Source organism: Electrophorus electricus, chromosome 17 (assembly GCF_013358815.1).
Source record: "Electrophorus electricus isolate fEleEle1 chromosome 17, fEleEle1.pri, whole genome shotgun sequence".
NCBI classification, from domain to species: domain Eukaryota; kingdom Metazoa; phylum Chordata; class Actinopteri; order Gymnotiformes; family Gymnotidae; genus Electrophorus; species Electrophorus electricus.
In genome coordinates this window covers 7,266,718-7,294,160 of record NC_049551.1, presented here as the reverse complement: position 1 = coordinate 7,294,160, position 27,443 = coordinate 7,266,718, and the positions used below count along the sequence as shown (strand labels likewise).

At 41.9% G+C, this 27,443-nt stretch overlaps 4 protein-coding genes across 7 annotated transcripts; 1 reads left to right on the top strand and 3 right to left on the bottom strand.

Annotated features, from left to right (window-relative positions):
- Positions 1-1,377: 1,377 nt before the first annotated feature.
- On the bottom strand, positions 1,378-7,782 carry tpte (transmembrane phosphatase with tensin homology). 2 transcript variants are annotated; one of them, XM_027016142.2, is made up of 20 exons: positions 7,755-7,782; positions 7,470-7,534; positions 7,176-7,283; positions 6,475-6,552; positions 6,325-6,372; positions 5,971-6,135; positions 5,347-5,466; positions 4,959-5,058; positions 4,780-4,843; positions 4,623-4,687; positions 4,421-4,481; positions 4,260-4,341; positions 4,090-4,178; positions 3,879-3,940; positions 3,703-3,783; positions 3,270-3,375; positions 3,071-3,168; positions 2,710-2,805; positions 2,533-2,603; positions 1,378-2,395 (listed from the first exon to the last, which is right to left on the bottom strand). In XM_027016142.2, exons 3-20 carry the CDS (start codon positions 7,223-7,225, stop codon positions 2,293-2,295), a joined length of 1,539 nt encoding a protein of 512 aa, XP_026871943.2. In that variant the 5' UTR covers positions 7,226-7,283; positions 7,470-7,534; positions 7,755-7,782; the 3' UTR covers positions 1,378-2,292. The 2 variants fall into 2 exon arrangements, with proteins under 2 accessions (XP_026871943.2, XP_035391467.1); XM_035535574.1 differs by lacking the exons at positions 7,176-7,283; positions 7,755-7,782 and having other exon boundaries at positions 7,470-7,520.
- An 842-nt stretch (positions 7,783-8,624) lies between these two features.
- On the top strand, positions 8,625-10,658 carry fgl1b (fibrinogen like 1B). The gene is made up of 7 exons (XM_027016141.2): positions 8,625-8,702; positions 8,794-9,013; positions 9,110-9,269; positions 9,469-9,566; positions 9,654-9,742; positions 9,919-10,109; positions 10,196-10,658. The coding sequence occupies exons 1-7, from the start codon at positions 8,643-8,645 to the stop codon at positions 10,377-10,379; spliced, it is 1,002 nt and encodes a 333-aa protein (XP_026871942.2). The 5' UTR covers positions 8,625-8,642; the 3' UTR covers positions 10,380-10,658.
- On the bottom strand, positions 10,607-16,796 carry LOC113581178 (thrombospondin type-1 domain-containing protein 1). Of its 3 annotated transcripts, XM_027016140.2 has the most exons (6): positions 16,606-16,796; positions 15,936-16,058; positions 14,961-15,192; positions 14,233-14,780; positions 13,761-13,922; positions 10,607-13,581 (listed from the first exon to the last, which is right to left on the bottom strand). In XM_027016140.2, exons 2-6 carry the CDS (start codon positions 15,988-15,990, stop codon positions 12,137-12,139), a joined length of 2,442 nt encoding a protein of 813 aa, XP_026871941.2. In that variant the 5' UTR covers positions 15,991-16,058; positions 16,606-16,796; the 3' UTR covers positions 10,607-12,136. The 3 variants fall into 3 exon arrangements, with proteins under 3 accessions (XP_026871941.2, XP_026871938.2, XP_026871939.2); XM_027016137.2 differs by having other exon boundaries at positions 14,233-15,192; XM_027016138.2 differs by having other exon boundaries at positions 13,761-13,919; positions 14,233-15,192.
- A 635-nt stretch (positions 16,797-17,431) lies between these two features.
- On the bottom strand, positions 17,432-27,416 carry vps36 (vacuolar protein sorting 36 homolog). Its single transcript, XM_027016156.2, has 14 exons — positions 27,235-27,416; positions 26,848-26,916; positions 26,649-26,719; positions 26,419-26,533; positions 26,154-26,243; positions 24,800-24,886; positions 24,063-24,095; positions 23,877-23,954; positions 22,286-22,420; positions 19,749-19,814; positions 19,312-19,376; positions 18,915-18,999; positions 18,263-18,339; positions 17,432-18,155 (listed from the first exon to the last, which is right to left on the bottom strand). Exons 1-14 carry the CDS (start codon positions 27,328-27,330, stop codon positions 18,074-18,076), a joined length of 1,149 nt encoding a protein of 382 aa, XP_026871957.2. The 5' UTR covers positions 27,331-27,416; the 3' UTR covers positions 17,432-18,073.
- Between the last annotated feature and the right edge of the window lie 27 nt (positions 27,417-27,443).

The following is a 27,443-nucleotide window of genomic DNA, read 5'->3' as shown; positions in this document are numbered from 1 at the left end:
CCTTTCCCATATGTACTGCCAAGTATATTTAGGAAAACTGGCTTGGTGACCGTGCCGTGAGTTTAAAGGTATAGACAGAGTTTTGGAAGCTATGCAGTTCAAAACATTCAGGGAAAATTAAATGTTGTTGATTCTCACCGGTTTCTTGAAAGCTGATGCTTCTTAGGTTATGTTTATCATGCAAAGTGCAGGTGATATATAAAAAAAACAGCCAGCTTCAGCATTTCAGCTTCTGACTTGGCAGTGGGTGTGGCAGCAAGGCTAATGGACAGACAGACAGACAGAACATCCACAGTAGCTGGTTTTACCTTATTAACATGGTTTTACAATCCATTGCATGGCCCTGCATTCTGCTAATAGTTCCTGCAGCATGACTCTTAATAATATCACCTGTTTTCTCATTTCAACCCCCCCCCCCACACACACACACACACACATACACTTTTGTTGCATTGAAACAAGTGGTAACATTAAAATGGCAAATTTGGTCAACCAGACTGTAGACTGAGAAAGGGGTTGAGGTGCTCTACAGGGCATCGGAACACCGACAGGAGCTGCACCAACATCCATCCTTCAGGGCACCACATCCACGAACAGGAGCTACATCAACTTCCACAGGTTTCAGTATATAACATCTGGTTGACCAGATAATAACCTTAAACGTGACCCTTCCGACATTCAGATTGAAAACCTACTGAAACTGGATGTTGATCTGTTATGGGCACAATATGATCATTATGATGATTAAATTTATCATTTTAAAGCGGTTTCTTGCCAATATTTGCTCCAGGAGAAAAGTTGTTTTGAAAGTTACCACCTGTGTTTTGTCCTGTGCTCCTTTCATGTCCCTTAAAAAGTATGGCAATTTGATTGGTAAGGCTGTAGATACAGGTAGGCCTGAGCCAGAAAGGCTTCAGCTTATAGGCCTGTTGCAGTGACCACTGACTGAACCTTCTGTACCTCAGCGTGCTTAAGGCTGCCTCTTAAAGTGAGATTCAATCTAAATATTCCAACATGCATGTGCAAATAGAAAATCACTTTGCTGCTGAGTATTTGAGTATTAAGATGTTTTTGGAAAGACAAAGATATTGAATTTCTCTCTCAAATTGCAATGTTTAAAAGCCATCTATAAAGGTTTTTTATCACATTTATGTGGGGGAAAAAAATCTATATATTTTATTAGTCTAAATCTCAAAATCTAAGTAATAGATAGGACTTATTTAAAAAGCCTCATACATTCTAAAATAGCTAGTGTGTATGATGACCATCACAATGAGTGATTTCAAAGTGACAAATCTTGTAGCCAGTCACAGGCTTGATTATATATTTTGTACTTGTAGTGTTTTTGAACATGAATTATCCATGAAGAACAGCATGACATTTTAGCATTCTTACATATTTATTTATCTTACAGTGGCTGAAGTACCAGTGATGCATTAAATGGCACAGGAAACATTTTAAATCCAAACAGTTTCTCTTCTTTCCATAGCTGACTCATATCTTGATTGCCATTTTGTTGCAAACCAAAAAGCTGTATATACATGTTTTGATATTGAATGGCATATATACATTTTATTTTTTCTCCCAAATATTGTCAGAACAAAACAAGATGAATTCCCAGAATGTAAAAATTCATAGACTGCAGTATAACACAAACATGCAGTATACAGTACATTGCTTGTCAACACTCCCCAGTTGGAAACAATGCTTGTGTGATGGAATGCTTCATATTAGAAGCCTACATGATTAGCCCATGTACTCTTTTCACTGTTGGCACAATAATGCATTCATCTTGTACAGGCCAAAGTACCAGGTGGAATGGTTTGGTAATAACGATCTGTTACACATCCCTGATCAAAAAGCTCACATGACAACAAAAGTGTAGGAAGATTTCTCTAGAAGATTTCTTAAGAAGTCTGTTTGCTTAAAGAAAATCCTAAACAGAGGCCTACATTTTCATCTAGTTGGCTCCATTAAGTGTCAGACATGACCACCTTCAAATGGTGGAAGCAAAGCCCAGTCAAACTCTCGGCCCTTCCCAATCACTTACGCTATTTGTCATTTTTTCAGAATGTTGATACTCATTTTACTTTTTCCTCTTACGACTAAGAAGTAAACAAAAACACATTATTTGTGGGCAATGCATGGCTGAAAAGTATATAGAGTTGAAAGTATATAGAGTTAGGGCAGGTTGTGTGCACGAGGTTGGGAGGTTGGAGTAAGGCAGTCGGGGGTGGTAAGAGAGTGGGGGAATAGCTTTAGGCTGTGGTGTTTGTTACATAAACCCTCCCCTCAGGGTTCAGTAAAAATCACCGTCACACCAAAGTCCTCCTTGTAGATGTCCCAGGTCTTAGACTTATGAGGGTTGTCCAGCTCCTCCCTTGATAGATACAGCCTGCGTAGACAGGAAAACATCAAGAAGAAAGAAAAACAAAGTCCCATACAACAAACAACTGATCGATGATAGAGACCAGGCAGTAATCCAGCTCACTAATAACAATAACAGGACTTATTGCTTGACACAAGCCTCACCTGTTGTTTTCTATGAATGAAGTATTGAACCAAAAATAAAATGGACAGTCCTCATATCCCTTTGGTAGACCCTGGACATCGAGAAAAGACAAATGCTTGTTAGCCCCTTTCCCCATCGGTTTGAGTTTTTAGTTGAATGAAAGCCTCCCTTTGCCATGACAACAGGAGGCAACTTACTGAGCTGGATTCGAACATGACCTTCACATCCCCACAAACCACTGGACCTTCCAATAAACTGATCACCACTGCATTGTTCCCCGCATCTGGGAATAACTGGTATAATATAGGAGCAGAAAACAAAATACAAATGGCTGCTGCAGGGTAAACAAAAAGCAACATAAAGGAACATATGAAATATGCAAACACCTGACAATTTGATGAAGACTCACAAAACGTGTTTTGCAAGTAGGACAACCACTACTGGTTAGAAACATGATCATATTGTCCTTTGGAGTAATGGAAATAACGACTGCCCAGGATATCCAGAGCATTTTTTTTTTCCCCCCCTAAATACCAACTATTTACGGGTTGTGCTTACTGTGCATTTCTCCTGTTTGGGACAGATGCATTGGAATACCCGCTCCTTCTTCACGATGATCTGCACCTTCAGGTCACTGCCATTACCCTTTCCTACACCTGCACAGAGAACATCACAACACACATGAGCACGGACTCAAATCTCAGACACACTCAGGCATGACAGCACAGCGAGACGTGTAGCGTTTCCTTGCCGATACCTGCAACGGAGTGAATACGGAAGCTCTTTATTTTCAGGCTCTTGGGTGGGGGCAGCTGACGGCTGTACTTGTTCTTCATCATCTCGTAGTAGCCAACATATCTGCTCTGTAGTTGCAAGGAGACAAGCACTCAGGAGAGACAGAGAGAGAGAGAGAGAGAGAGAGAGAGAGAGAGAGAGAGAGAGAGAGAGAGACAGAGACAGACAGACTCGAACACACTCACGCTCATACCCACGCCATACATAGTTAAAATACACAGGTTCTAAAAATGTGTGTAATAGATATGAAATTATATCAGGGTATTTGGTTATCTGTGTGTTAAATGAAGTGCGGCAAAGATTATAATGTTTTTTTTTTAACTTATATAGGACTACCTCACAGGCAACACTGATGAGCACATTTACTTATTTATTTAAAGAACGGTGCGACTCACTTGCGATGGAGTTTCAACGCCCTGAAACTTGGAGCTCATGCTTTTGTCTGTACGGCGCTCGCCGAAGTAGTCCAGGCTGTCCTGCAGAACAAATGGCGGTGAAACGGAAAAGTAAAGCATCGGCCTCGACCCTCCGCGCACACAGTTCTGTACTGAGCTCTACAGAGGTGCAGTACCTGTGCACTCTCAAACTGATCGCTGTCAATCAACCACGTGCACACCATTGTCCCTGTACGGCCTATCACAGCAGAAACAGAGCGCAGGTCTCAACCTACAGTCACTTTTAATGCATGCTCTCAACCCCTGACTGTGAATACAACATTATTTGAGAATTAGAGAACAGCTACAGACTGATTGTACAATTCCAGTGCAAAACAGCAGTGTAACCTTTCCCCCCTTTGCAGTGGATGGCAATGACGTTGTGCGAGTCTGCGGCCATCCACTCCCTCACGCTGGCTGTGTATCTCAGCATGTCCCTGAGAAGCATCAACAAGCCCTCAGCACAGACAAGGCAGAGGGCAGAGTCATATGAGGCAAAAGCACTGCTCATTACTCACTCAAGTGATGGCACATTATGGTCATCAATCATCACGCGTTCCACTCTGTAATGGAAGAACTTTGGATCATAGCCTTTTTCACCTGAAATGAGACCAGCCTTAGGTTCATTATGCATAGCTTAGTAAGATATGTGCACAGGACAGCAGTAGAACCCACTTACTGCAGAGATTGTAAACCTTGTAGTGATCCGGATGCTTTGTGTCCAGGAATCTGGCAACTTCCTAGAATTGAGGCAAACCGTGGCACCATCACATGATCATTTGTTAAAAAATTTAAAATTTTGCATAAGAAAATATGATGATTTTCTTCACAGTGTTGCAGTCAATGAATTCTTCCACAATGTTACATTCAATTTTGCTTACTCTGATGGGATTCCTGTAGAGTGCCTGCTTCCCAGATGAAGGGAAGGACATGGCGATAACTCTGTCTGCAAAGAGAAACCCTTCCTAACCACTAGGGCACAAAAGCATAAAAGGCCTTATTATAAAACAAGTACAGAAATAAATTTGTCACTCCAACCTGTCACATATGTCAGATCCAGATCAAACCCATCCTTCTGGTACCGTCGTTTGTTCTCCGATACCTGTGTGATATGGAAGATGCCAAAATGAGCATGTGCAGAAAAGCGATGGATTTCACTGCAAACACAGCTCAGGTCAGGAATAAGAAAGAAGCTCAGTGCCCATCAGACCACACACCATTCTTCTGGTGGCCTTCTCCAACTGCTGCTTCTGGGAGGCCAGACGAAAGATGCGCACCAGGATAACTATTCGCAGAGATCTCAGGAACGTCACTAGCCTATTGGTGGCATCCAGAGTGTGACACATTCATTAAAATGCACAACTTCTATACAGCAAAACATGTAAGTGTCAGCCAACACAATTTCCCAGATACCCATGAATTTAGAAAAAGAATGTGAAGCACAAGCCATGAGCAGATACAATATTTACTGTTATGACTGAAATGAGAATAGGTGAGTCACTGGATTATCCGACACAGAATACAGTAAAAGGAAAACACAAACATTTCAAAAGAAACAGGCAGTAATGTTTGGATATTATAAGAAAATGAATCTTTAAATTGCACCTGGGAATATGGGTCCCTCCTGAGAGGTCAGAGAATGTATAGAACATAGTGACAGTCAGAGTGATGATCACGATGAATGCATCCACCACATTCAGTTTGGAACTGAAATACTCCTTGAACCTGAAACATGGCAGAGAAAGGCAGAGGAAAAGACCCATTAACACTGTGTGGTTTCCAGTGTCTTAAAGCCAGATTCACCAACCTCAGTCCATAGAACCTCCACAACACAACCTTAGCAGGCATATCAATCTTACACTGTGACTTAAACAGAATTTTGGAGAATGGATTTTCGGAAAAATGTGCATTGAATTTAAATGGTTTTGTTCAAACTGTGAGTCACTCCAGGCACAGAGGAAATATCTGTCACAACAGTACTTCCTGCCACAACTAAACACAAGACTCATCAAAAAGGCAGTGTAGACACAAAACAGTGTGATGGAGACCGTGCACCCCCAAGGAGAGGGTAGTGTGATGAAGGCACTAAGAAAACCCAGGTTGAAAGCTAGTTATGGGCGCTGCCCTGGGCTGTTACTAGATGCAGCATTTGAACTAGATGGCTAGCTCCCACCTATCTAGCAGGTTAGTTTTATGTTACTACGATCATCCTCTGCTTCTCCCACTAACCCTTCCACATAGATCCGCAGTAGAACATCAATGAGGAAGAAGAAGGAGATGACCAAAGAGATAGCTTCCAAAGTGGCTCCCACGTTCCCACGGCCATCAGCCGTCAGCGATAGATCGGCGATGACCAGGCCGATGTCCACTATGATGAGCACCAGGCCAAATACGCTGGACAGGACAGAGGCATGTCAGCTAGCCACTGGTTTTTTAAACAAGAAATGTCTTTTATGAACAACAGCTAAAATGGTTGTGTTCAACAACATTTATATCACTGTAGTACAACAGTGGGCATATTCAAATAATAAAGCTTACCTGCTAAATTGTTTAAGCTTACAGTGACAGGATATTAAAACTCACCGAAAACCAAAAGACATCACAAAAGGAGCTATACTTTTTCTAATGCGACTGCAAGGCAAACAGAAAACAGTTAGCAAAAAATGACAGAATCTCACTATTACCTTTGTTTTATTCCATTTTTCTTTGGTGAGCTACTTAAAAGGCTCTTACTAGTACATGGTGTCTGGTTCCGCCTTTTCCTCCTTGCCATCATCAATTCGGACTTGAGCCTCTTCCATCACTCTATTCCTAACAGACAGACAGAGAGAGACAGAGACTGTCACATTCACTCTCTCTCTCTCTTCATTCATCTTATATTCCTTGCAACAGTACCAGCGAAGACCATCAGCCAGTCTAGCGATCAATGGTGCTGAAACTCCACAGTAGGTGTAATTAAGTATCGTATAAAGTTTGTTATACCCTGGTCTAAACGTCAAAAATCAAATCACTCACCCACCAGTTTTACTTTTTTTTTTTTTTTTTTTTTTTTTTTTTTTTTTTTGCTTTCCATTGACTGGAAACAAATTGCAGAAACAAACTGATTTAAAAGGATAGTCAATTTGGGAATATGGCACAAAATAAATAAATGTATAAAAATAAATAATCCAATAAATAGAATTATTTATAACAACATAATCTAAATCAATTTAAGTTTAAATTTAAAAAATGACAGAACTATCGCTGGATGTGACGTTGGTTTATAACGGAAGGAAAATCAGATACCTACTTATGCGAGATGTATGGAAACAAAACCTAATTTTATTCTGATTTTATTCTAAAGGCTGAAGTTAAAGGTCATAAGCGTAACGTCTGGTTAAAGGTCATAAGCGTTATTTAGTTTAAAGTCATTTGAATGAATGTTATTCACTCACCCATTAACTTCTTTGGAATCCATCCCAGGGTTAAAATGCACAGATGACATTTTTAAGAGATTTAAATTATTATTATTTTTGTCTCCTATTCCACGAGAAGAAAAGCACCTGTTACCCGTAAAATGTAATATAAATGGTTTTAGTTAGACTTAACATATCATTTTTGATGAACGAATTGCTGATGAAAAGAAACTGAAGTGAGCTGTAATCCCAAACCACCAGCATCATAAAGTTTAACAAAACACAAACAAACATCCAGCTCATCAGGTTCTTAAACTTCAGACACTCATTTACCTTAATATGTTGTCAAAGCGCTCCAGATGGCTGTTTCAAGTACTCGGAAATGCTGAGATTTGGGCCTAGGGTAAGTAAAATTTTATAAACATATATTCTTATGTTTTCATTCATTACATTACACTACAGGATGGTCTCATTCAAAGCTCAGATGATAACTATAGACAATAAAATATATTCTTGCTAAAGATTTAGGCTTTAGATCGCACTCAAATGCCTTAATAAACAGTTTTAAAGTATAATTCCTAATCCTTGAAATTTTAGGCAAACCAGATGGATACAAACCAGATGGAATCCGCGGAAACTTTTCCTTCCTTTGGTTTATTTGCAGTCCCTCTATTTTCTGTTCCCCCCCAAAAAATAAAGTTATCTTTCCCAAACCACGCATTCCTCAGTACTTTGTTTTCGTACTACTTTAGTTCATAATTTTCTTAACGACTTTCTGACTGTCTCGTGACATGGGAATACCAAGGAAAAAGGTTCAAAGGTTCATTGCGGTATTTTTCTTCCGTCCATCCACACTTATCCGCCCATTCTCTGCTAACGTAGCGGATTTTTAAACTTCCTGATTCACCAACCCCCCCACTGTCAAACAAGACCGATGCGCAGTGGTCGCGATAGGTGTCAAATTCTCCATATGGGGTTAGCAACATTTAGTAAAACTGGATTAAACTCAAATCTAAATGTGTTGGTTCACGGCAAAATAACCAGAATTCGTAGCGTGCGCAGATCATGTCATGAAAAACACTAATTTATGTACGTCCATCCTTCCATTGCCATCGGGTAATTACAATTGAATTATTTTTGCCATCTGAAGTGCAAAAACATGACGATATGTGTTCTGACATAAGGAACTTTTTTTTTTTTTTTTTCAGGAAAAGCACCGTCCTTGAAGGAATGCAAGGAATGGAATATTTTCTCTGCTTTAATGTAAACCATGCGGAACAAACTGCTCCTATAAATAATACAAATAAAAACGTAGAACGCTTTTGAACCCGAGCTCCCAGTCTGCAGAACACGCCGTTCGGAGGAAATAAAGCTAGTTGTGTGCATGTTTCCAACAATCCGTTTTGTTTTCTTTTACAGCTGGACTCAACTACGTCCAGGTTACTAAAACGTGGTTAAAGCCCTGGTGTATTTTCTTGCAAAAATTTATTTTTTGCTTCTGAGGTCATGTCAGCATTAATACCCTTTCTACTGATGTCTTTTGGGATTGCGTCATCAGATATCTCGGTAGGCGATGCTTCTTTTAAAGTTGTCTTTCAAAAATGTAAACATATCGATTAGAAAATGACACATGTAATCCTTGTTTTGTCCAATTGAGGCAGAGGATGAATGTCGTTTCGAGTTGTCAGAGCTGAGAGCAAGAATACAGAAACTTGATTACAAGTTTATAATGGGAGAATGGCAGATGGCACATTTGCGCGCTCACCGACGTTCCACATTGGTTCCAAAATTTGAACCACCGGCGAGCAAAAACAAGACTACCGAACCTGTACTGACACTGCCGAGTACCGGTGGAAACTTGCTCGTTCACGACAGAGGTGATCTGGGCCCCCGTGCTCAAAGTACACAGTTTCAAAAGGCTGCATGTATAGGGGAAAAAATAATATGGGTTGTGTTATTATTATCCTCTCCAGATTGTTCTGAGCTATTCGACAGATTAAGAGCAGAAAGTGGGTTCTATAGGATCAAACCCAAACAAGCCCTTGAGCCTTTCTTAGTATACTGCGACATGGAAGATGGAGGAGGCTGGACAGTTGTGCAGAAACGTCGCAACGGGAAAGTGGATTTCCACAGGTAACATTCGCTTAAGACATGCCTATTTGTAGTTAAGGGAGTAAGTTTAGCTACGACTTTGATATTGTGGAGAATGCTCGTACAGACGTAGTGTGAAAAAATTGTAAGGCTATAATTTAATTGTTTTGAACTTGAAACTACTCAAACAACATAAGGTAGAACTGTTCAGCAACAACTATAATGCTTGTTTTATTTTCAGAGACTGGGAAGATTATAAGAATGGATTTGGTCATTTCAAATTAAGTAAAGATGAGTTTTGGCTGGGCAATGATCATATTCACACCTTGCTGAGTCAGGGTAGGCTGCTGTTTGTTAATCTAAACTTTTTTAACTGAATAGTGCCATATGTAGAAACAATTAAGGTTGTTTTTATATTTACTGAAGGTGAAAATGTGATGAAGATTGATTTGTTGGACTGGAACGGTGAAAAATCTTATGCAGTATATGACAAGTTCAGAGTGGCCAGTGAAAAAGTATGTTTTCATACCTATGTCATCATTCTCTCATAAAAAAAGCCCAAATATTTGGGTGTTTTCAATCCCATATCTACTGTGTCCAATCCAACTTTAACAGTTCTTATACATTTACCCTGCTATAACTTTAAACGTGTACCTCCTTTACCTCTGACCATGGAACCCCACCCCTTCAGGACAAGTACAGGCTGCACTTTGGGATGTACAGTGGCCGGGCTGGGGATGCTCTTTCCGGTGGGAGCAGCATGGTGGAGCAGTGGTCGGCCTCCCACAGTGGCATGCAGTTCAGCACCAGGGACGAGGATAACGACCGCTACCTGCAGGGAAGCTGTGCCGAGGAGAACAAGGGAGGCTGGTGGTTCAACAGGTGAGGCCCCCACAAAACACAAAAACTGCACAGCAAGCCTTTTATTCCAGGATTTCTGCACACGTGCATCTCGGCTCTTTCGGCAGGTGCCATGCTGCCAACCTGAATGGCCGCTTTTATCGAGGGGGAAATTACACAGCCAGATATGATAATGGAGTGGTGTGGGGCACTTGGCGAGGGCTCTGGTACTCGCTCAGACACACGACCATGAAGGTGAGGCCCATGACTTTTATGGACAGCCTGGGCAGCGGAGCAGGACCGGGAGACTAGACGCCAACCAAGGGTATCATTGCTTTCTTTCATCATGGGGGACCTGATAGGGGACTCCAAGCTGCAACAGTATGTTCTATGAATAATTAGCAAAAGAGCAGATTTGAAAAGATAAATCTCAACATAACCTTCAGTCAAATGTTCTTTTGGGTCATTAAAAAAACATTTACTAATATTCAGTAGGAAGTTCCTTCTTGAAGCATGTGATGTTATCAAGCATACATTACTAACACATATTTAATCTTTATTGTGCATGAAAGTAAACAAGCATCCAAACTCTGCTGTCTGAAGTATATTTTATGATGAGTTAATAATCTCAGATAATCTCCAACAAAGAAGATAATCTGCATCTGATATTTTTTAACCCATGGGCCATTTCATTACACTTAGAGTGAGAGGAGAATCACAATAAAGTAAATGGAAATATATGTATTGTCAAAAAGACAAAAAAAAAAAAAAAAACTACTATAAAACTTCTGACATACAGTGAGGATTTGAGAACTAAAATAATAAGGTCAGTGCTTCATGCTGCTAATAGGTGAATTCATCATTATTTAGTAAACATTTGGGAAGACAAGTGTTAAGATAGATGTTGACCTGTTACCTGCATCAATACATAACCATGTTACAATTGTCAAAAAACAACGTCAAGATAGGAAAACCCAAGCACAGGAATGCCACCTGGAATCTCACAGCAGCGTGGAACAAACAACAGGCTTAAACTCACCAAAAGGAACATGCAGACAAGATGTTCCAGTACTCACTTACCTAACACAAAAGCACATGGTCAAGAAGCATTTAATATGAAAACATCAGACTTACACAAGAACACCAGATGCAACAAATATAAACCATTATAAACTAAAAATATGTGAAGCAATTAAAGTATTTATTTACATTACTTTACTACACCTAAGGCATTTAAACATTACGTTTTCCAGTGTAAAGACATTGCCATATTTAATAAACTAAGCCACTTTATCTTTTAGTATTACATTTTGTTCATGTAAACAGATTACGTTTTCACTCTATCACAGTGGTGGAAGAAGTACTAAAACTCTTAATAACTGAAACATGAAAAAAAACAAAAACATGTTCATCCAAAATAGACCTACTTCCTCTCAAGTGGACCTAATGAAAAAAGCTAATTTTATAATCTATTTAACTGTAATTGTTTTTTTGTTTGTTTGGTAGCTGCTGCTGCTTATGGGCGGGGCATAAATATAGCATCTCTTTTATACAGTATATTTTATAACTTAAACATTCTACTTTTGCCACAGGCGGTATGAGAGGACTGGTCTTCGACTGCCATTGCTGTTAACATGAACTGAAGTTATTCTGAGCAAATGTTTTGACTTCCACAAATTCTATTTCCCCTTTGTTCTTAAAAGCTTATAAAGTTTATGACAACTTCTGCATGGCCTCTGCATACTACCACACGCAAAATGTTTATAAATGTGGCACATGGATTGAAACTATTATAAAACTTCTAAAGAATATGCCAAATTTAAAAATGTAAAAAGATTCATTTTAAATATAAAACTCTCAAGTAACTCACATAAATTCTTTTTTAGCTTCCATAATCTTAACAGTTTCTATTACTTTTTCACATGCTCTGTTCCAAATAAATACTCTAAAGTCATTCTTGCCCCTTCTGGGAAAAAACAACAGCAACAAGAAAAAATGACATTTAAGCTCACAGAAGACTCAGAAGCATGTAAAGCTCTTTATCTGGACACTTCTGGACTCAAACATTATTAGGTGAGTCTGTGGCCTTTCCCTACCTCCTGCCTGACTTCCTCCCCCAGGTAGGCAGAGATGTCCATCATGCAATGCTCGGCCTCGGTCAGGCCGTAGGAGCTGCTGTAATCCGCAGAGAGCGGCAAGCTTCTGCAACGGCCGCCATGTGGCTCACAGATGGAGAAGGTGGCGCTTCGCTGCCGCTGGTTGCTGCCTGATGCGTTGGCTTCTCGCATCTTCCTTGCCAGAATGTTCCTCTGGATCGGGGAAGGCCCTCTCCTGCTCCGGCTCTGCTCCACCCTCTCTGCTTGGTCTGACCCAAACGTTGGGGCCTGGCCCAACGCACGACGTCCACCTAGGGGGTTTTTGGTCAGAGATGAAGTCCCTGAATAAACTAAGGCTGGTTTGGACTTGCCAGGTGAAGTGCCTACCCACGGTCGCCACCTTTGATCATTCAAGCTTTCGGGGGTCCTGGATTTGGTGCGAGAACTGTCCTCCTGCTCTGGGATGGCTTGCTCCCAGGTCCTGGCTCTACAGCTGCCCTCTGGGATCTGGCGTGGGACCACCTGGGTCAAGCTGCGTTCCCTAAACGGCCGTGGTGGAGGCGCTTGCTGCAGGTTGCTCTCGTTGAAGCTGCACGTCCTGCGGAAGTTTGGGTTCTTGGGAGAGCCGAGCCGGTTGCGCTCCACCGTGGCCACCCACTGTGCTGTGCGCTCCTGACGCTCCTCCCTTCTGCTAAAGGACGCCTTCCATGTCATCGGCTCCCCCTTCGGGCTCAGCCTGTCCAACGGGGTGGTGAAGTTTTTGTGTGAGCATATGGGCTCTGGTAAATGGGATTTATGGAAGTGATCGTTGGGTTCCTCTGGGCGTTCCAGCTCCTGAGGCACTGGTGTCAGACCAGCCGATGTAGAGGCTGTGGCTTCCAGCATGATGTCATCGACAGGACTCTGGGACACGTGATAGACCTTCGTGGCCTCTTTAAGCCCTTTCTTCTTCATTTCCTTCAGTTGCTGCTGCGCTAGACGATAGCCAAAAATGGGAGGCATTATTTTTTGACCTGAGGGGGACATCCGCTCTGGGTCCTGGGATAAGGATGTGGGCAGGCACACACTTTGCTGACGAGCCAGTACTCCCTTATCTGAGGCAGGTCCCACCGGTGCAGGGAGTGTTAGGCCTTTTTGAAGTACAACTGCCTGCACGCTCTCTGAAAAACTGGGCCTCTGCAAACTGTGCCTGCAGATAGAAGCCTCATCCGAGTTCTTGCGTCCACTGGGAGGATGCATGGACTCACGCCGCACCGAGCTGCGCTTTGGAGTGTGGCACAGTTTCCTCCATACAGTGATAAGGATGGTGACAAGAATGACAACCAGGCATAGAGAGATTCCGGCCACCACCACTAGGTTTTCCCCCAGGGGAGAGCCCAGAGGCGGAGGAGATGGGGAAGAAGGAACAAGTACTCCCCCTACAGACCAGAATAGAGGATAAATATAAACATTGACAAGTCATGGTGCTTCAAATAGATGTTCAGAGTATTTAATGTTTTCTATTGCTAAGTTGTTCTAAGTGAATGACTTATAGAATAAAAACAAGACGAAGGGAATGCAGGGTTAGAAGTGTCACCTTATTAGTGAGGTAGCTTACCGGTGCAATCTTCCAGAGAGCAGAGGGATTGCTCTCTCACCAGGCCGGTGCACTGCATCCCACCACCAGAGGGCAGCAAACACTCACGCATGCGCTCTCGCACACCCTCTCCACAGGTCACGCTGCACCCGCTCCATGTTTGCCACGGGCCCCACATATCTACTAATAAATCACACATATAGTTTAAACAGAGATGGACAGAATATTGTTTAAATTCCATATGTATACATATATACATATATGATAATACATAATTAGAATGTGTGTTTTATATATATATATATATATATATATATATATATATACTGACAACAGTGGTTAATTAGTTAATTATCTAATTAAAGGATTAATTAAATAGTTAATTAAATGGCAACTTATTATTTTACTGAATAATGTGATTAAAAGTGCACGTTTAATAATAATGTGTGTAATAATAATGCATTAGTGCGACCGCTAACAAAAATGTATATACCAGCATTCCTTTGCACGATGACACACGCATGCGCTGAACTTGGGGACTGTCTGTCAAGCGCGAAATGAAAGCAGTACTTGTTCCTGCCGAGATCAAAGATGGAGCAGTTGAACTCCGTCTCGTTCTCGCCCTGGCCGAGGAAGTGAAAGGCCATCTCCACTGGAAGTGCCTGCTCCGTAGCTGCCCTGGCTTCCTTATACAGCAGCACTTTCCCAGTGGCGACCGAGCAGGGTGGCGGGAGCAGGCGTACGACCACCGTGCTCTCGCAGCGGTCCTTGTAGGCATTCTTCACCAGGAGCTTGTAGGAGAAGATGCGCGACAGGTAGAGCGGCCCCGAGGACTTGATGTCCTGGTTGGTGTGACGGGACCGGAGGGCAAGCTGGACGAAGCCGCGGTCGGTCAGGGGTGAGGCGCAGTCCAAGCCCACGTGCTGGGACCTGGCCACCTCAATGTCACGCCACTGCTGGCTGCGCACCTTGTTGACGGCGTTCTTGCCGATCTGGTTGTGCTCCAGGTAGTTTACCTCCAGGTACAGGGACGAGCCCTTGCTGTCAGGGCATGCATGGAAGTGGTCATTGGTGGAGATGGCAATCTGAAAGCCATCAGAACTGCGGTTGGGGCCAGCACGTTCCACTCCCAGGTGGAAAGTGGGCCACTGGACACGCAGTACTGGGCTCCACCAGTTGGTGGCAATATTTGACATGCCCTTGTGGTCAGTTTGATCTAACCTGAAGCTGAAGTTTCCAGCGTATAAGAAGCATGTGCAGTCAAACTCCAGAGAGCCCTGTGACTGGTTGAAGGGGAGGGACTTGGTCAGCATGGTTTCATTCCTATCAACATCAACCAAAGCCATAGTCTGCTCGCTGTCCGTCATGTTGCTGTTTGTTTGGTAATCCACGAAAACACTGGCATTGCTCAGAGCAATATGTACTGAGGGCCACACATGGAGACCAGCTATTGCTGTAAAAAGAAAAGAACAACTTTTAGGAGACATGGTAGTAGGGGACATAGAATATAGGTGGGAACAGATATTTGCCAATAAATGAAACAAAGACAAGGTAGCAGCTTGCAGATTTACTGTATGGCATTACCATAGCATGTTACATGGCTGCACTGGCCCCAGCCTGGCAAATAAGCTCTTAAAAATGTTTATGCAAAAGAGATTCAAAATATGAATTTTATTAAATAAAAGAGTCAGTGTATAGATTTCACAAGAAGGCCTGAAAATCTTGGATCAAAGGCAACCATAAACAGGAACTGGACCTATTCAGCATTCATGGTTGTATAGTGTAGTACAGTGCCATTTTTAATTGACACAACACATTTCGTGTCCTTTTGACTATTGTCTCTGTGCCCTGTATTCATCCCAGGGTGCATTGTGATTTACAAATGCTGCAATGCTTAGGTCACTTCCTGAGAAAAAAAAACACACTGAAGGGTGAGCAGGAAAAAAACCCCTCCCTAGTCTTCCTCCGAAGCCAAGCCTGCGCCGCTAAAGATTGTTGGGACTGCTTATTCCAGAACCCCATGGAAACACAATAGCAGGAGCAACGATGTAGCATAAACTGGATGATTATGCTGAATGAGTCCATAAAGGCATCACAGTTAGTCTTCCCTTGTTGACTTGCATCCAGCACGTTAACCCCACCCCCACCCCCCGCCGTTAGCTCATGCTTTGTATAGACATGAGGGTGCCTGCTTACAAAATCCAACGAGTAGCAGTAGAAATGGGAAGATTGGGGTGAAGCCCTGTGTCATTCCGACGCATACGCATGTGCTCCCTTCTTTTCTAGCTCAGCATCACCTTTGTTTGCCATTCAAGCATCCTTTGATAGGCAAGGTAACAGAGAGCAGACATTAGTAACAGGCATACAAACGTTACATTTCTTAATTTTCTTAATCTACTTGTTCACCTAAAAAATAATAATATAAAAATACACTCTTGATTTTAAAAATTAATTAAGGAATAAATAAAATGACCTTTTTAAAAAATATATTTTTTACAAGGCCCTCTTCCATATCATGTTTTTTAATTATTATTATGATATACAGTTTACAGTTAGAATCATGCATCAGTAACTCAACTGCTGTTTGATTTAGTAAGCAATACATGAGTTGTGGGATAACAAAATAAATCAGAAGAATTTGGCTTTTAAAAAAACGTTGTCTAAACTAGGTTAGTAACTCCAGACTTCTTTAGCCAGAAAACGCAGCTGTCGATTTTCTAGTGCAATTTAGCGCTCTCTCAAAGGAATAAAGATGCTTCCTTCAATAAATCCGAATTAAATACACCTTGTATTATTGAAACAAACGCCTTACGAAAATAATCTATAGTCTAATATATAAAGCGGACAAAAAAAGTTGGTTACTTACAGCACTGGGGGTGCAGGATAAAAACACGCTCAAGGGAGCGGACTCCAACTTCATCTTGAGTAAGTTTCACCAGAATTTTCAAACGAATATCCGATTGTAAACGCGTTGAGCCTGAGCGACATTACTGTTCAGCACTCGGGAGAGGCAGCCCCGTCAGCGCGTTAAATGGCAAGAAACTCCGACACCACGCTTCAAACTGTATGACCTTTACCGCGCATCACAGTGCTCCCTCTGTCGGCTACGGATGACAAGTTAGCCACTTCTCGTTGACGATTAGCTTACTACGTACTATCTGCGCAAGTGTCGATATCTGTACGTTTCAGATGGTGGCGCAACATCATCGCGCATTTTTCAACCATTACCATCAAGCGATGCTAGTTAGTTTTTTAAACCTAAAAGGTCTAGGGGCAGTAAGTGTGGAATAACGAAAGTGTTCAATGATGATTCACCAATAGCACTGCAATTTAGTCAAAGAATAGACTTATTCTTAGATCCAGATATGGGAAACCAGATCTAGAAGGTTTAAAAATGTGTTAATGTACTTGAAATGGTATTATCCCTGTGCCGATTAAATAGCTTTTTAAAAAGTAAGTACACAATAAGATTAAAGCTGATCTAAGATTGTTGGAGCTCTGTAATGTCACTGTATCATAGCTCTCTTTTTATCCTAACTATCCTACAATCTTAGAGTAATCTCCCTCTAGATGGATCTTTGAACTTATTTCTTGTAATGGCTCTTTGAAAACCTGAATATTATTTAAAACATTATTAACATAAGTGCTACTATGAATAATATACATTTGTTACCAAACAAGTACTCAAAAAATACATTTATGATATGCCTTTATTCTCTCAACCATGTGATGAAACAAAAATAGGATGATCTAGTTAGCTGCAAAGTTTATTCAAAATGTTCTATTTCTTAAAAAAAAAAGAAAAAAAAAGACAAGTCTCAGCTATACAAGACAGTGCAAGGTACTGCACTTTATTCAGATAACAAAGGATATACACCATTACATTAATACACCTTGCTGAAAAAGTGTGGCAACAGTGACTAGATATAGATTTTGTAAAATGTACCTAAGAAGTCTCTTGGATGCTCACATTTGACTTAAGCAGAGCAAAATTCTCTTGGATCCACCTCTCTTCTGCCCCATTATTCAGGATCTCAGCCATGGTCCTGTGTTGGAGCTGCAGTATCTAAGATAACCCATTACACCTCATTCTGTGACAGTGTTTATATTTTACATACAGACCTGTTTGAACCAGTGACTGGGATAAGCACCACTGCCTTACCCTATCTATAAAGCACCAAGTACATTAAAATAAGCATCTAAACCAACCGACCATCCAGACAGGTCACTGAGCAGGTCCATTCTGCAGGTGTTCTGTTCTGCCCAGAGGGCCCTGTAAAGCCAGAGGGAGAGAGTCTAACAGAAACAGCCATTTCAAGCGAGCGAGCGGCTCCTTAGAATAAGTTGGGGTAAAAACGCAGTCCTTCTACGGAGTCGTCTCTGCACAGATGGCCCATCTTCTCAGCCAGCAGCAGTCTGGGGAGGAATTAAGGGAAGGAGGAAGACCGAGAATCCGCTTAGCGTTTTTGGGCTGAACAAAGAAGATTGTCGACACAATGCTACTGTAATGTATCGTGCGTTACCTCTCTTTCGCAAGGAGAACAGATAGTCCTAAAAGCTTGCCAAACTCCTCCGCTGTCAGTGAGCCCTTTTCAGATACCTGAGAAGCAGGAAATGAGAGGAGCACCATGAAACACAAATGGGACATGCACCACAAGGAACATGTGCTTTTACACCACAGCTGTTTTTGCCTTGACATGCTCTGCTCAACCTTAGCACTTTCTTCACATTTCCAGGCATGTGAGGAGGAATTCAAGGATGGAACTACAACACAGTCCTACTGAGGACCGAAAGGGTAACCCCCCATTCCTAAAGAACAGTCCATCTGTTCCAGAAAAATTCCAGAAAATTCAGTTCTGACATGCCTCCAGTTCTTTGACCTAATACTTTAGGTCTCTCACCCATCCTGACACATGTGCTGGAGGTTCCTGCCCAGTAGACTTTAATCAGTGATCAGTGGTTTGCTGAGACAGCCCCCACCCCCTTAGCTAACTCTGACTGAACCGAAGCCCCTCTCAGGCTGAAGCTTGGGGTGGGAGGCCTGTGGTTGGAGTGTTGTTCCAAGTTCTGCTCTCCCAAACCCCTAATTAAAATGATATAGAGTTAGTGTCTGAGGTATAAACAACCACTTAAGTGATTTAGCAGGAGTCATAATGACAGAGGCCCAACACTCACACTGTCGATGGCAGATGCTATCATCTCCTCTTCACTGTGAGACTGCAGCTGAACCACCATCACCCCACTGTCAAACACCCGCAATCTGAGAGAAAAAGATAAGCACTTAGGTTCTGATTTCCACTGAGAACTACATGGAAATAGTGAAAAATGCAATAGCCAGAAAATAGAGTCTCAAATTAAGGGGAGCTGGTGGGATTGGGATAGCGAATGGATGTTTTCTTTTGGAAGACGGAAAGGAGTGAGACATAGTCTCTAAAAACAGGAAGTGGCTTACTGAATCCTTTTCTTGCTTGCTTCCCTCTGCACTCCAAGCACCAGTTCAAGCATGCACTTCCATACACATGCTGTGCATTCTCTCTCTCGCTCTCTGTCACATGAACCCACACACACTCACCTCAGAGGGAGCTTTAGAGACTCAAACATCTTGCAGGCATTGACCAAGTCCTCTGGAGAGAGAAGCTAGGATTCATAGAGGAAAGTGAAAAAAAATGTTGTTGTTGTTATGAAAATATACATAACAAGTTTTTAGTTTTTACATTTGAATATGTTTAAACACTTTTTAAAATGTGTTAATTGTAAACTTAAAAATAAAAATTTTAAAAAAGTGGCTCTACTGTGCCATCATATGACCTGCTTGCTTCGGAAAGGTGAGCGCAGATGGCTGCACTGTTAATCCTATGAACTCAAGCTCAGTGTACCAGGCTACACTCAAAGTTACAGCCAGCAGAAATCTTTTTTTCCCCAAAGACTGCTCTAAACCTGTTGTAGTATGAGCATGAGGAAACAAAAAAAGGGCTATTAGAAGTGTATGTGTATACTGCCTGAGCGTACCTCCATCCCCCGGGCTCGGTTCACCAGACAGTACACCTCCGTGAGGGCCATCATACCGCCTCGCTCCTGCACAGAGTACCAGCATAGCCACAGGGAAAGGGTGTGGGGGAGAGAGAGAACGAACACTTTATGAATGGCTGCAGTGCATGAAGAGGACACAGTCATTTGTTAGTCCTCACAAACAGCATTAAGGCAATGAGGAGTGGTTCAGCTGTGGCTGGAGGTCCTTCAAACCCATGACCGAATGAAAAGCATCTCAGCCTCAGAGTTCCAGAAGGAATTGCAGCTCAGCTCACTACAGCCCCACCAAATTCAACCCCATATCATCCAGTGGAATGCAACAAGGATGAATTTAAAAACATCCATATTCAGAGGGGTTATTTGTTAATGAGTTATGCTGACAGTCACTATATTTTATCAAAAACCTTACAAAGTATTCAATAACAAAGATTTGCACCTAAAATGTTTCTAAATGGAATGGCTCACACACACACACACACACACACACACACATACATACATAATATATGTCTATATCTATCTATATATATCTATCTATCTATCTATCTATATATATATATCTATATCTATATCTATATATATATATATATATATATATATATATATATATATATATATATACATATATACACACACACACACACACACACACACACATACATACATACATACATACATACATACATACATACATACATACATACATACATGCATATATATATATACATACATATACATACATACATACAATACACACACACAAGCACAAAGTTTGCTGCTTCACTTTATGGTGGCAATATGCATTAACTCTAGATTGTGAACAGTGATCAGATGAATTGCAAAAATGAAAATGAACTTAATCACAAAAATGTCTGCATTCCAGCCACTGCATTTTAGCCCTGCCACAAAATGGCCTGCTAACATCATTTCAGTGATCTTCTCATTAGCTCAGGAGAAAGTGTTAATAAGGACAAGGCAACTGAAATCACTCTGTCATGCTGATTAGAAGAGCAGACTGGTTGCTTTAAAAGGGTGGTGGTGCTTGAAGTTTTCTTCTGTTAACCATGGTTATCTCAAAGGAAACATGTGCAGTCATCATTGCATTGCATCAAAAGGGGCTTCACAGACAAGGACATTGCCGCTTGCAAGAGGGCAATTAAATCAACCATTTATTGAATCAAGAACTTCAAGGAGAGAGGTTCAGTTCCAATGAAGAAGGCTTCAGGGAGCCCAAGAAAGTCAAGCAAGCGCCAGGACCGTCTCATAAAGAGGATGCAGCTGTGCGATGGGGTCACCACCAGTGCAGACCTTACTCAAGAATGGCAGAAGGCAAGTGTGAGTGCATCTGCACACACAATGAGGTGAAAGCTTTTGGAGGATGGCTTGGTGTCAAGAAGGGCTGCAACGAAGCCACTTTTCTCCAAGAAAAACATCAAGGATACACTGACAATCTGCAGGAAGTATAGGGATTGGACTGCAGAGGACTGGGGTAGTTATTGGGGTATGGAGCCCCCTTCAGACTCTTTGGGACAGCTGGACAAACGATTGTCTGCAGAAAAGTTGAGCGCTACCATGAGTCCTTGTCATTGCCAACAGTGAGGCATCCTGAGACTGTTCATGTGTGGGTTTGCTCAAAATCTTGCCTAAGAACAATGCCATGACTAAGGAATGTTATCAAAACATCCTCCTAGAGCAATTTCTCCCAATGATCCTGTAAGTTGGGCTCGAACCCAGGTCGGCTAGGTGACGACACAGATAGCCTACTGGGTGAGCAGCCACGCTCTAATGATGGTGGGTCAGTGTGCAGAACAGTTAGATCTTGGAACAGGTAAAACAGATGGGAAAAAATAACCACCATGCCAAGCGTGGAAAAAGGGAGAACAAAGGACGCCACGGGAAGAATGGCAACCATGATGCACTGGGGGAAACCAAACTAAAACTTCCAAAACAAAAACAGAAAATGAGGAGGAATTTTAAGGGCTAAGGGAAGCCTCGGGAGAGAGACGGACAAGAGAGGGGAAAACTGGAGAGGGGAGATGATGTGTAAAAACACAAACACCCTCGCAGACTAGAAGTGAGATGTAGCACAGACCTCAATACCTGAAGTTACAGGCTAGGAGCTTGGCTCAAAACTTTAGCAAATACCCAGCACTGAGTGACTGGGTCACTGGGCTTATATAAGGTCTAGCCCAGCTGTTGGAGGTGGCTGGAGGGGGCCTCGGCCTGGTGCCAACCCTTACAGATCCAGGAGCAATTTGGTGATGAACAATGCTTTTTCCAGCATGACAGAGCACCATGTCACAGAACTGCAGAAGTCTAAAAAAGGGTCTGTAAATATTAAATCTTTGCTTAAACTGTATGTATTTGTCAATGAAACGTTACTTATGAAATGCTTATAATTGTACTTCACAATACCATATAAACATCTGACAAAATGATCTAAAAAAAAAAAAGTTGTGAAAATCAAAACGAGTCAGTCTCAACTTTTCGCCACGACTGTAGAAACACACACTTACCTCCAGCGGTGCCTGTAGTATATCTCCCAGCTGTCTAGCGAGCTGCATGTGGTAGTGTGTGCCTGAGCCATGCGTTTCCCTGGTTACTGGGTTGGCAATGCCCATGCTCAGCAAATAGGACTTGAAGCGGATAGTCTGCGAGAGGCAGTGAGGAAGAAACTGTTTGCCCTCAGATTCAAGAGGCATTGCATCAGGAAGAAGATGCATTGCACCATCTACTAAAACTGTACTGGAGATGGGGCTCATTTCAAGTCTGGCCACTAGATGTTTTGAAACATGACAGCTCTCCGACATGTTACCAGTGGTTACACAGTAATGCCAAAGGAGCCATTTGGAAAACTACCATCGTTGGTCCATTTGATTTCAGATATTTATCTGGTGAAACAAAACAGTAAGGGCTTATGAGGTTTTTGTTTCAAGAATATGTTTAACAAGGGAAAAAACAACAACAAAAAACCCCACACCCCCACATTTTATTACATTGTCAACTATATACAAGTAATTCACTATTGTGTTTTTCACTCTGTGCTTAAGTGCATAGAATTCAACATGTGTGTGTAATTACCCAGATCAGAAGAGAACTGGACCCTGAATGGATTATTCTGGTAGGTTTGCTGAACATCCCTACAGAGCTGCAGGCCTTAACCCAGTTAACCCAACAGAAACATTTATCATATTTCCCATTATCCATTTAATTTTCAGAAGACATGTGCCATCTAGCCTATGTAGTTTGTGTGCAATAAGCCTATATGGAAACAGCAGAGAATAAAAGCACAGTCGATAGCATACGGTTACTACCCCATGTCTTAAACACTGGGTGTAAAACCTATTAATTCTAGAAGGCTGAATGGATTAAGACAGAGGTTTGTAATCCAAGTAATCACAACATCTCAAATAAATTCACCAGAAGAATCAGAACCTTTCCTAACTTCCTCATCTTTTATACTTACACGCAGGACATTTGCATGTTTGAATACAATTTTTGATAAAACTATGTAGGTCTCTGTAAACTGACCTACCTGTTTACTGCAAATAAAATTTTGTGGAATGTGAATCCAGTCAATTCTAAATTGACATGGCAAAATTTAACCTTAATTGGCAAACATCTTGCAGGGGTGAATTGTATAGATTCTCTTCACATGAAGTGTTCTTTGATTCGGTGTTTAAACAAGGTACAAAGCCTGAAGTAACAGCTACAACGCCTATTAATGATGCTTCAGTGGCAGCTGTGACCTCACCCTGGCTGCTATTAGGTCTGACATAACACTAGATAAAATGCTACTAGATTAACTTGAACAGCCTTAGAGTTGCCAGTAGATTAATCCCAAAAACACAGAATGCCACAAAACCTAAATGCCCTCATTTAGATTTTGGGAGCAAGCCTACCCTGGAACCATAAGTCTCACAGAAAATGCTAATGGATAAATGACCTTCTACCTACAATACCAAGTTCAATGCCAATGCCTGCGGTCACCATTACAGTATAAACTGTAACAAAGGTCAATATCCCGTGGCTAGTATTTCGTCCACCTGCGCTCTGACTCCAGAGGTAGCCGATAGGTCCGCCACGCTGTGCAACTCCCCATCTTACCTCGTCCTCCGTGATGTCACCCTGTTTGTCCTTGATTTTGCTGGCAATGGACCTGGAGAGCTCGACCATCTCTTTGGCCTGAGGAAGAGAGGACAAAGGCAGGTTGCCATGGTATAAGGTTACCGTGGTATCAGGCTATGGTGGTAAAAGCACTGCGGTATGAAAGGTGATAACAGAAAGCCTGACCTTCTCCATAAGCTTGCTGAGATCTTCAAAGGCCTGCCAGAGTCAAGCAGAGGAAGAGAGGATTAGAGCAGGCCATCAGCCAACAGCTCAAACTCTATAAACATGGAATCCATATCAGCCTATAAAAGCTCTCTCTACATTACTTTGATATTAAACTCTCAACTCTTGAATGATTCAGTAATTATAATGAAATTAAGATGAAACATATACAGTTACATGGGTGAGGAATGACCATTGGTGGTTCCCTGGATACAAACTTGAGCATCTCAATATAAGAGGAAAGTTTCCTTTAATCAACCAAACATATCCAGTTAATGGCAAGCTCACATACTCATGCAAGATCTTTCTGATGTTGTTATTTTAGAGTCAGACTTGGAATTGACTAGCTAATGGTGGGAGGTTCAGGGCAGTTAGTCGGTAAGTAGCAGGCATATGTTCCAATGCAGAGCTGCAGCTCTGCAGTTGGGCACTCTTATCTCTGCTTTTATCGGGACAGGAAGCCTTTCAATCTGCACTCCATGATGTCACAGAGCCACACAAACACACATCACTGAAGTCCCATGGAGAGGAACATACATGGGCCGTACAAAGCACACCAATGGTCACCTCCGCCTGACCGCAGTGATCCACGACAAACCGGTCATAAGGCCTGTCTGTCTTTAGCTTTGGAGCCTAACATTTCTTCTGTCCGGTTTTAGCTCTTTCTCTGTACTCGCCTCTCTGTGTGACTGTCTCACCTCTGAAATGTTTTTGTCAGTCTCCTTCCTCTTCTCCTCCAGCTTCCGCTCGATGCCAACAATCCCTACTGCGCGCGTCCTTCCCGTCTGTAGGAGCACAAAAGACCGGGGTGGGGGGGGGCGGCGGTGGACGGGGTTAAAAATCCCTCACAAAAATACATGTGCTCACACACACACACACACACACACTCACACACACACACACACACACTCACACACACACACACACACACACACACACACACACACACTCACACACACACACACACACACACACACACACACACACACACACACACACACACACACACACACACACTCACACACACTCACACACACACACACACACACTCACACACACTCACACACACTCACACACACTCACACACACTCACACACACACACACACACACACACACACACACACACACACACACTCACACACACACACACACACACACACACAAGCGCAAACATGAAAAAACACAAGGGGAGCAGAAGGAAAGGGTAAGGCTAGCAGCAATCTGGCTAGTCTCATGACTAAAAAAATGACAATTAGCAAAGCAAACCGAAGAAATCACATCTATAGCAGAATAAACTAAAGAGACAGCTTTCAAACTTATTCACATCCCGTATGTCCTTGAAAACGGTCTATATTCAATCATAATGAAACAGTGCCACCTTGAGGCAGCATTCCATATCGCACCAGATACGTGCAGCTGGGGACACCTAGCCAGTAGTGTGTAGTGTGTTGCTTGGGCCAAATTCTGATCCTTCAATCGCAATGAATGGACCCTGGACTCATTTGACCAGGTGTCTCTTTTCCACTCTTCAATGGGCCAATGAGTAGTGTGTTTTGAGATGACGTTCTGCACACAAGGGTTGGATTCAGATGTGATTTCCCTGGCTGAGGCTCTGTGCATTTACTTGCATGACTGTTACCATTCTCCTTTAACCCTACTGATCCACATGCTGCATTTGCCCACATGATTGGCTTTCACTGATATTACTGGATTTCATGCCATTCTTGGTAAACCTCTGAAATGGTTGTGGATGAAAAGTCCAAGACAGCAGCCATTTGGGGAGTGCCAGAACCAGCACGCCTAAAACGGCAAGTATTACGCCACATTTAAGGTGACTAAGATCACTCGTTTGCCTATTCCAATGCTCAAATTAACACTAACTCTAAAAATACTGTTATAACACATATCGCAGTGAAGTGATGTCTGACTTGATGGAATGTACAATTTGTATGAAGGCACTGAGGTGTACCTGATAAACTTGCAAATCTGTATATTTAAAAACAAAGTTTAAGGGTTCCCAAATCGTTCACTTTGTAAAGCTTTAGGCTGACCTTCAATCCAGCTGTTGCTGTAATGGGCTGTGAGGCCGGTGTGCTCTCCCATCTCTTCTGAATCATCTCCTCTGTTAAGCGTCTGTAAAACTGCACACAGTAAAAGGTGTTACTACAGGTTTGTTTAACTTACTAAAGGATGAATGCTGAAGACATGAAGAGAATCACACATTCAGTTCAACTACACTTCTAACTCTTGAATATTGTAGCTGCAAATCATATTTTATTTCAATTTACTCTTCATATAACCTCTGCAGTCACATACCTCAATCTGTCCATGTTCCTTAAAGGATAATTTAATATAGGAGAACTTGCTGTTCTGATAGGGCCCTGGCTCTTTATTGGCAGGGGCTGGGTGCAGGTGAATGACAATCTTGGCACTGAAGGTTTGAGAGAGACAGTAGCACTTTGCCATTAATTTTTTCTAAAGTACTTCACTTGTAGATATTTTAACATAGTTGACCTACATGGATGTAGAGTATAAAAGATAGGTACCTCTTTCCAATGCCTGCGGCCTGCTCCTCAAAGAATATGATCTGAGACAACGGTATACATATGCAGCATTCCTACAGATATATACCATGTGTCACATATTTTATTCTTAAGGACCCTCATACAATTTCAGTGCACATTCGGATACATAATAATAGACAGCTCAGTTCTGTTCAGGAAAAGACACCTGAGACAGTCTTACATGATTCTTTAGATCCCTCCAAAGTAAACGATGCGTGCTCAGCAGGACGACTCCGACCTCGAGTTTCGCCTACCAGTCAAATAAAAGTCCCCATTTTTTAAGAAGACAGAGACTAGACAAACCTTTTCGCATTATTGCCCAGGAACCATTCAATTTAATTTCAATTATACTCAACGTCACATTACTCTTCAGTAACATTTTTATTATTTGATAATCTGAGAATGACGTAACTAAATTATCATTCATTATCTTTGATTTTTTAAAATCTTTTATCATTGCTAAAGCCTACGGGAAAATCACAGCTAGAGGTGTCGGATTGACAAGCCCCTCTCAAAAGAACTAAAGTACCTAGTTAGCCAGATAGCAGTGTATCTCAGAGAAAGTTACCTTTTCGTCTCCGTCATAGAGTCTGACACCTCTCTGCTGAATCACTAAGGTTTCGTTCATTTCAAGGAGACCATTTGTCCACATGAATCGATCCATTTTATTTTGTAAATCTTTATTTCAAGATACATAAATTAGAATTTATACATTTTGTACGTGAGGCTTCCTTGCAAGAGAATGTTTACTTCCGGTATGGTGTCAAACTTTCTGCC